We start from the raw sequence: 8,481 nt of genomic DNA, 5'->3' as shown, positions 1-8,481 counted from the left end.
CGTGAGATAGAATATGTGGCACAGCTATTGCCTCTCACCCAGAAACCAGGTCGCATTAACTTTTTGTGGGCCTGGTTCCAAACATATCTGTGTGCCCCTATGGGGGCAATGGCATGTGGGGGGGTCAGTCCTTGGAGCGAGGGGCCAGCCAGGGGCAATGGGGCGGCCCCGCTCCACCCACTGCGAGGGCACTGTTTACAAGTTGGCAGTCGCCAGATGCACACTGGTCCACCCAGCCCTGTGCTGCCAACGTGCTCCTTCCCCGTGAGGGTGGGTCCACCCCCTGGACCTGCTGTGCCCAGCACCCTCCCACACAAATGCATAGTGCCCTGAACACCACCACCCCTGCCCAACACCCCTCCGCAACCCCACCACAATTGCCCAGTACCCCACAGAGACCCTCCACTGCCCAGCACTCCAACATGCACAGATCGCCCCATCCCATTGCCCAGAACCCTTCCCCACAGCCTCACCGCAACTACACAGTGCCCCGCCAAGAGACCCTCACTGCCTAGCACCTCAAAATACAAATCCTCCCCCACTGCCCAGCACCTCCCACCCTTTCACATCCCAGCATCCCCCCCACAGAGCCACTCCCTCATGCCCTGCTGAGCTAGCACAGAGTAGGGATCCCCCCTCCCAGCACAGTGCTAGGGGGCAGGACAGCTGAAGCTCGGGAGCAGAGAGCGGACCCATCCCCTGGGGCCCCGCCCAGCCCTATCTGCCTGGCGCTGATGGGCCTGGCGGTGGAGGAGGCATTTCCTTGTCTGGCTGAAGTGGGGAGCAGCCTCCAACTTCACCAGCCCGCCGCTTCCGCAGAGCGGCAGGAAGAGGTGGGCCCCGCCCCCGGGGAGCCCAAAGTGGACGGTCACCAGCCCGGAGCGGCAGCAACTGAGGGCTCCTCTCCGCCCCGGCTCTGCCTGCCAGTGACGAGGGCAGAGAGGAGCCCTGAGCTGCCTGCCAGCCGAAAGGAGCAAGCAGTGGGCACGGGGGAGAGATCAGGGAGTAGGGAGGAGCCGGCAGGCAGGGGCAGAGCCAGAGAGAGAAGCCCTGGCCAGCCGGTTGAGAGGAGTGAGCGGGGGGGTGGGGGAGGAGCCGGGGGGTAGAGAGGAGCCAGCTGCTCTGGGTGCAGTGCAAGTGGGCCCCTTTTGAGTGTTGGCCCGGTGCCAGTGGTGCCATTGTAAACCCAGTACTACCCAGAAAACCCTAGTAACTGGGGGGATGGCTAGCCCACAGTCGGGAAGTGTGATTGCAGCACATGTAGACATAACTTGGATCTTGCTAAATCAAAGTAATCTTGGTTAACTCCAGTAACAGTGAAGCTGCAGCATCATGGGCTAGCCCTGCCTCCCCAGAACCTTGGGTACATACTTGTGTGGCTGCCAGCTTGCTCCTACAGCTCCACCGCTATTGTTACTTGAGCTAGGTTTGATCAGATATAGCAAAGCTAGCTCGGGTATGCCTACACATGCCGCAGTCACACCCCTGATTGCAATGTAGACGTAAGGGGGAACAGCCCAGACAGTGAATGAACATCCTCCACTGCCCTGCACCTTAGGCAGTTGTTTACACCAGTGCAAAGTGAATGCAGTATGGCTGACTGGTGATTTTGGGGTCCTTTTCTACCTGTCTCATGAAAATTTGTCTCCTGAGGTTGGCAATGCTATAGAATGTAAAGTGGATGTCAAATGCTACGAAGTCAGAAGGGTGACACTTTGCGCACACTTTACATTGGTTTAAATGATAACACAAAGTGGGAGGCAGTGGTGCATCTGGCACCTGGTGTCTAACTGGTTCTGTATAAACCAATCTGGCAATATATCTGCCTAGATTGATGAGAGGTGACACAAATTTGTTGCATCCCAGTTTCTGCAGCCAAAGAATTAGCAGCAACATAGAAAAGTGGAGATTTTTCCAAAGCCATGCAGCTGGGCACAGCATGGGAGAGCGTACCAAAGGGAAGAGGAAATTGCTGGAAAGAAAAGCTCAGTCATCTCCCAAAATCATATTCTCTGGAGCAGTGGTTCTCAACCAGGGGTATGCATGCCCCTGGGGGTACACAGAGGTCTTCAAGGGGGTACATCAACCGATCTCGATATATGCCTAGTTTTACAGAAGGTTACATAAAAATCACTAGTGAAGTCAGTAGAAACTAAAATTTCATACAGACAAAACGAGAAAGTCAGCAATTGTTCAGTAACAGTGTGCTGTGACACTTTTGTATTTTTATGTCTGATTTTGAAGGCAAGTAATTTTTAAGTGAGGTGAAACTTGGGGTATGCAAGACAAATCAGACTCCAGAAGGGGTACAGTAGTCTGGAAAGGTTGAGAACCACTTCTCTGGCGTATACAAGCATTGTTCCTCATATTTCGCTTAGCCTCCAACTTCTGTATCAGCTTCAAACTTGGCTACTTTGTGCTCAATCCCCTCTTCCAAATTGCATGTAACAATCCACCTAAAACAGTGTCCTGGAGTAACTGCCCCTCCACCTTGAAAATATTCCATATGTGGCTCCCCGCTAGTTTTCCATTGAGCAACGTCATTGAACTCTTCCCCAAAACTGGCTAAAACTGGCCGAAACTGGCCAAAAACTCTTTGAAAAGCTGTACTTCGCTCCTTCTACTGGGCATGGCAGAGATCTTGAAAGACCTTCAGAAGAATTTTCAAGCACAACTTCCCCGCTTGCCCCCGGGTCGGGGACAAGATTCTCAGCAGGTGTAAATCAAAGGAGATAGGCTGATTTACAGCTCTAACCCTCTGTCAATCCACAAACTTTATCATCCATGTGTCTTTTCAAAACATCCCACTCTGGTCTCTTCATTTTATGAATGAGGCTCCTCCACCCCAGAGAAAATGGCATTAATTTCCCTCCTCCCTGATTAAAAAAACTCTTCAAACAGAACATGGGAAGTAATTGCTAGGTATGTGTTTTATTGGTTTCCATACTCTACAAATGCTCATTCAATGTGAACAGTTGCTGAAAGAGTAATGTAATTAAGGCTGATACAATCAATACTATTAAATTGTTAAGTTCATTTGTGCCATTAATAAAAACAATCAAGCCGCTATTTATTTTGTCTTAACGACTGTAAATACTTTGCTATAAAGTATGCATAGACACACGCACACAAACAACTATGCATGAGATATAAGCCTTTACCTTGCCACTGATTACAAATAAGCAGCTATAGATTATAATGTTAGAATTCCATGTTTGGGTTTTGCTAGAGGTGGTAAAAATTTTCAACTGAAAAATTTTTCTGTTAGAAAATGTGGTTTAATTTACATTGAAAATATGAATGTAGACAAAAATGTTTGATTTTTCCAGCATTTAAAAAAGAAAAATTTGTTTCGTTTCAATTTGAAATATCATTTCAGTTTTTGGAAACTCAAAAAGTTTGGTTTTCTGTTTTTGGTTTTTGAATTTTTGTCTCCCTTTCCCTTTTCTTTACTCCCCCCCCCCCCCCCCCCAGGCGTAAAAGTGAGCCAGTACGGGCCGGTACTCCGTACCGGTAAGAACCCGCACCGTCTCATACCCAGCCCACATTAAAGCGCTGCCATGGCAGTGCTTAAATGTCCCTGCCCCATTGCCCCCCCCCCCCCGCAGCCTCTGACGGGCGGGGGGGCAAAGGGAGCAGTTGCCCTGGGGCCTGCGATTTAAAAGGGCCCGGGGCTCCGGGCATCCGGAGCCCCGGGCCCTTTAAATCAACACGGGAACCCCGGGCAGTGTGGGCCAGGCGGCCTGAAAGGACTGGTTGGGGGATGCTGACCCCAGCCCCGCCCCCTTCCGCCAGAGGCTCCGCCCCTTCCGGGGGCCAGAGCCCGCCCCTGGCCCGTACCGGTAAGTGACCTAACTTACTTTCACCCCTGCCTCACTGGAAAAATGGGATGAAAGGTAAAAGAGTGTGTGAAAGTAGGGGATACCCATTTTTAATACTTATTTACTGTTTTCCAATTTTCAAAAGTTAGAAAACAGTAAGTGTGTGAAAATGAGTAAAGCCACTTTTCATGCTTTAACCAGGGCCGCCCAGAGCGGGGGGCCCCACGAGTCCTGGCTGAGAATCTCTGCTAGAGGCACCTTTTTAATTTTTATTTACCCGGCGGTGGTCTGGGTCTTCGGTGGCATCTCGGCGGCGGGTCCTTCAGTGCTGCCGAAGATGTGGAGCGAGTGAAGGATCCGCCACTGCCGCTGCAGACTCGGAGCGCCGCCCGGTGAATATGTCCGCTCCCCCGCTTTGCCCCAGGGCCCCTGAATCCTCTGGATGGCCCTGGCTTTAACTGTTTTCTAATTTTTTTCATAGGAAAAACTGTGGGCTTTCTGATCAACTTTAGGTTCTGGGGAGATCATAAATCAGCAATCAGATTTTGTATGGTGAAACCTCAGCCTCCTTGTTTAAGCCATGGATGTTCTTTACTTTCCCTGTTTTCCATCCTTCCACACTAGTGTATTTTGTATTGCACCCATCATTCTTCAGGCAATCATCCATCATCCTTCAGCCAAAGGGCCGCATGGACTCCTTTCAGAGCCATTAATGTGCATCCTTAATCAGCCAGAAGGGGCACCGTGGAGAGACATAAGGCCCTCTTTCCACCTCCACTCCCATATCTCTCCACCCCCAATGTGGAATGTCCTTTGAGTACATTGTAGCTGTATATGGGTGTGGGTTGCTGGAAGTCTCTCCTACCCTTTGTTAATTTTCAAGTGCTTCTGGGTTTCATTTTGTGACACATCTTTATGGCACCACACAGCTCCTTTTTTTAAAAAAAGGTTTTTTTTTAAACCATTTTAATTAATTTACCCTTTGGGAATCATTAAAAATAAGTGAATAAATATAGATTTCATGCCTTTCCTCATTTTTAGAGGAAAATATGCATTGTTTTCCAGTTAGTTTCTAACCCTGGCCTTTGGTGGAAATCTACCTTGAAGAGTATTAAAATGTAAATTAAAGGTATAATAACAATCAAAGAGCAGATACATGTACATTTCTTTATCAGACTGGTGTCTATGCTGCGCTGTGAAGATACTGCACAGTAAGCTGGTGCACCGTGACATCCCATGTGCACCCTGCTGCAGTACAATGGAAGTCCTGGAGTGTACCTTGGCTAACTACTCCTTGAAAGCGTGGTAAGCCAGGCTGCACTGCAGGACTTTCACTGCACTCTAGCAGTGTCCATACGAGATGTTACTGCGTGGCAAGGTAGTGTGCTGTACATTCAGATCCTGGCTTGCTGCACAGCAACTTACTGTGTAGATATGGCTTTAGTAAAGGTTCTGGGTGAAGGCTCTGTCAAGTTCTCATTGTATCTGAGCACTGCACTCAAGAAAAGCATTTTCTTTGCACTCCACATTCCAAAATGTCATCTGACCATTACTATGGTTGTAATGGCCAATTAGGACATTTTCTTCTGGTCCGTGGGAATACCATTTAGGGACATTATAGGTCAGATTCTGTCAACCTTGTGTTGAGTAGGTCTATGGCAGAGTAAGGTACTCCTCAACCTGAGTAAGGGTGCCAGGATTTGACCCTATGTGCCTGCATCTAGTATGTATGTTTTTTCTGGACTCCTTTTTTTCCATGCCCAAATTGTGTATAGACTCCTGAATCTGTACATCTGATTAAAAGAAACAACTATGAACATTTTAATAGACTCCAACCTTGCAAGATTTATGGCAGCCAGTAGGAGAAAGGAATGAACACTGGGGGTTGGTCTGTCTCTGTTTAGCCTCTCCTAGGTTTTTCTCTTTTTGAACTTTATAGAGAGATAGATTGACAGACTAATCACCTGCTCTCTATCAACATCTGTCCTGTGTCTTGAACTCTGAGTTTTTAAGTTCGGGTTGGGGGAGGGAGGCAAAAATTTACGAGCAAATGTTGCCAGGATGGCTTCAGAGAGCATCTATGTCTTTCACGTTTTCTCTGATTGCCATAGAACATCATTCAGCCCTGTACTTGGCAATAATTGGCTGAAACAAAGTAATGTTACCCCTGTTGGCGTCTAGGCAGAGAATGAGCAGATGTAGGCATAGGACCCTCTCCAGGCTGTTGTCATATGCTTGGGGAAAGCAGGCATGGCAGGAAGGCGAGGGTGAGGAATGCTGGACGGTCCTGCATTCTGATATAGCAGGCTGACAGACTGCTCATACAAACACTTTGGGAGGGGAAGCCCTGGTAGTGTTAGTTGGGCCAATGGTACCAGTGGTCCGTTGATGACTGTCAGTGTTCGTGAGAGGAAGGAAAGGGCTGCAGAAGAGAGACAAAGATGTGGAAGACATAGAGTCTGCAGTCAGAGAAGAGAGCGGGTGAACATAGAGAGCTGAGGTGGGGTGAAGACCACTCTCAACATTAAAACCAGTTTCTAGCCCTGCTCCCACTCTCCCCACCATGACTTCCCAGGTCTATTCTTGATGATATGGGGGAGGATGATCCCCCACTGATGGCATTATGCTGCTGAGTGTCACCAGAAAAGACACAAAGACTAGGAAGATCTCTAAGAACAAAAGCTAAACAGGAGTTCCCCATACGCTGAACTACTGCTGGTAAGTAAGATCCCCAGGAGTCTGGGTGCCCTGGAACTGGCTGTGCTGGTGCTGAGTAGTGTCATAACACTGCCTGGTCCTAGCTGGGAGGATAGGACCAAAACCTGTTATATCTCGGCTTTACTCCAGACTCCCTGGTCTTTACTCTATGTGTGGGAAAGTGGCTAATCCTAAAGCCTACACTTACTGCATGGTATCCTGGTTCTAATATAACATGTGGTGCTATCCCCACAGGTAAACCACATGGTGCTGTGGTAAGCAGACTGTGAAGAGCTACAAAGGGATCTCACAAAACTAGGTGACTGGGCAACAAAATGGCAGATGAAATTCAATGTTGATAAATGCAAAGTAATGCACATTGGAAAACATAATCCCAACTATACATATACAATGATGGGGTCTAAATTAGCTGTTACCACTCAAGAGAAAGATCTTGGAGTCATTGTGGATAGTTCTCTGAAAACATCCACTCAATGTGCAGCGGCAGTCAAAACAGCAAACAGAATGTTGGGAATCATTAAGAAAGGGACAGATAATAAGACAGAAAATATATTGCCTCTATATAAATCCATGGTACGCCCACATCTTGAATACTGCATGCAGATGTGGTCACCTCATCTCAAAAAAGATATCTTGGAACTGGAAGAGGTTCAGAAAAGGGCAACAAAAATTATTAGGGGTATGGAACGGTTTCCATATGAGGAGAGATTAATAAGATTGGAACTTTTCTGCTTGGAAAAGAGATGACTAAGGGGGGGGATATGATAGAGGACTATAAAATCATGACTGATGTGGAGAAAGTAAATAAGGAAGCATTATTTACTCTTCATAACACAAGAACTAGTCACCAAATGAAATGAATAGGGAGTAGGTTTAAAACAAACAAAAGGAAGTATTTCTTCACGCAATGCAGTCAACCTGTGGAACTCTTTGCCAGTGGATGTTGTGAAGGCCAAGACTATAACAGGGTTCAAAAAAGAACTAGATAAGTTCATGGAGGATAGGTCCATCAATGGCTATTAGCCAGGAGGGGCAGGGATGGTGGTCCTAGCTTCTGTTTGCCAGAAGCTGGGAATGGGTGACAGGGGATGGATCACTTGATGATTACCTTTTCTGTTCATTCCCTCTGGGGTATCTGCCATTGGCCACTGTCAGAGGACAGGATTCAGGGCTAGATGGACCTTTGGTCTGACCCAGTGTGGCCATTCTTATGTTATAAACACTAGGTCCCCTGTTGTGTTAACCAAACTTGTTTTAATGCGGCCAGTTTCATACTGTAGATGGACACTGACAACCTAGGGCATTCAGCCTGGGTCCTCCTCATAGACGCTTACAGCCTGTGGTGAGATGTCACATTTCTGAAAGAAACAAATCTTCCTTGAACTGGAACCTGTTCCCATTCAGTTCTGTTCTAAATACTCTGTCAGCCCGTCAGCCTCCATCCCCCCTCCCTCACACTCCCTGTAATGATTTACTTGTGGGCCACAGTGCTTGTTCCATGAGGTAAACCCCAGCGTTCATTCAGGTCTGGGGAACACAAAGCCAGCAGGAAAGCTTCAAAGACTCTATACTTCGCTTGCAATGCACACGAGAAAAACAGGTTGCAACAAACTCTGGAGCAGTTAATGACAGAGTTCCAGCACTGCCTTCCTGGTGTGGGTTTAGCAGTTTGGGTTTCCTACTCGGCAGTAGCAGACAGTCTGAAAAAGCCGGCAGTGGCAGAAGGTGCAGACATCACAGCACGGGGGAGAGGGTGGCTTGCAGTTTTTCCAAGTAGCCACACAATTAGCTGGGAGTGTGGGCCTGGGCCTGCGGGATTTTCTTTTCTGGGTCTTTCTCTGCAAGACAGAAATGAAAACTTTTATTAACTCTACAGCAATCCCAGATCATGAATAAAGCATCAATACAGGACTTGACCAAGAGAAATGTTGGTTTGAGATCA

The 8,481-nt window shown here is 47.7% G+C and overlaps 1 protein-coding gene across 8 annotated transcripts in view; it reads right to left on the bottom strand.

Moving 5' to 3' along the window:
* Positions 1-2,912: 2,912 nt before the first annotated feature.
* ASIP (agouti signaling protein) overlaps positions 2,913-8,481 on the bottom strand; it is a 221,262-nt gene continuing 215,693 nt past the window's right edge. For all 8 annotated transcript variants that reach the window (XM_024105096.3, XM_024105098.3, XM_042858255.2 and 5 more), the window contains one exon: positions 2,913-8,377. In XM_024105096.3, the coding sequence (XP_023960864.1) occupies positions 8,201-8,377 (177 nt within the window). In that variant the 3' untranslated portion in view covers positions 2,913-8,200. The remainder of the gene's footprint in view (positions 8,378-8,481) is intronic.

The sequence above is a fragment of the Chrysemys picta genome, chromosome 13 (assembly GCF_011386835.1).
Source record: "Chrysemys picta bellii isolate R12L10 chromosome 13, ASM1138683v2, whole genome shotgun sequence".
NCBI classification, from domain to species: Eukaryota; Metazoa; Chordata; order Testudines; family Emydidae; genus Chrysemys; species Chrysemys picta.
Note: the sequence above shows the minus strand (reverse complement) of the source record. Positions and strands in the feature narration are given on the sequence as shown.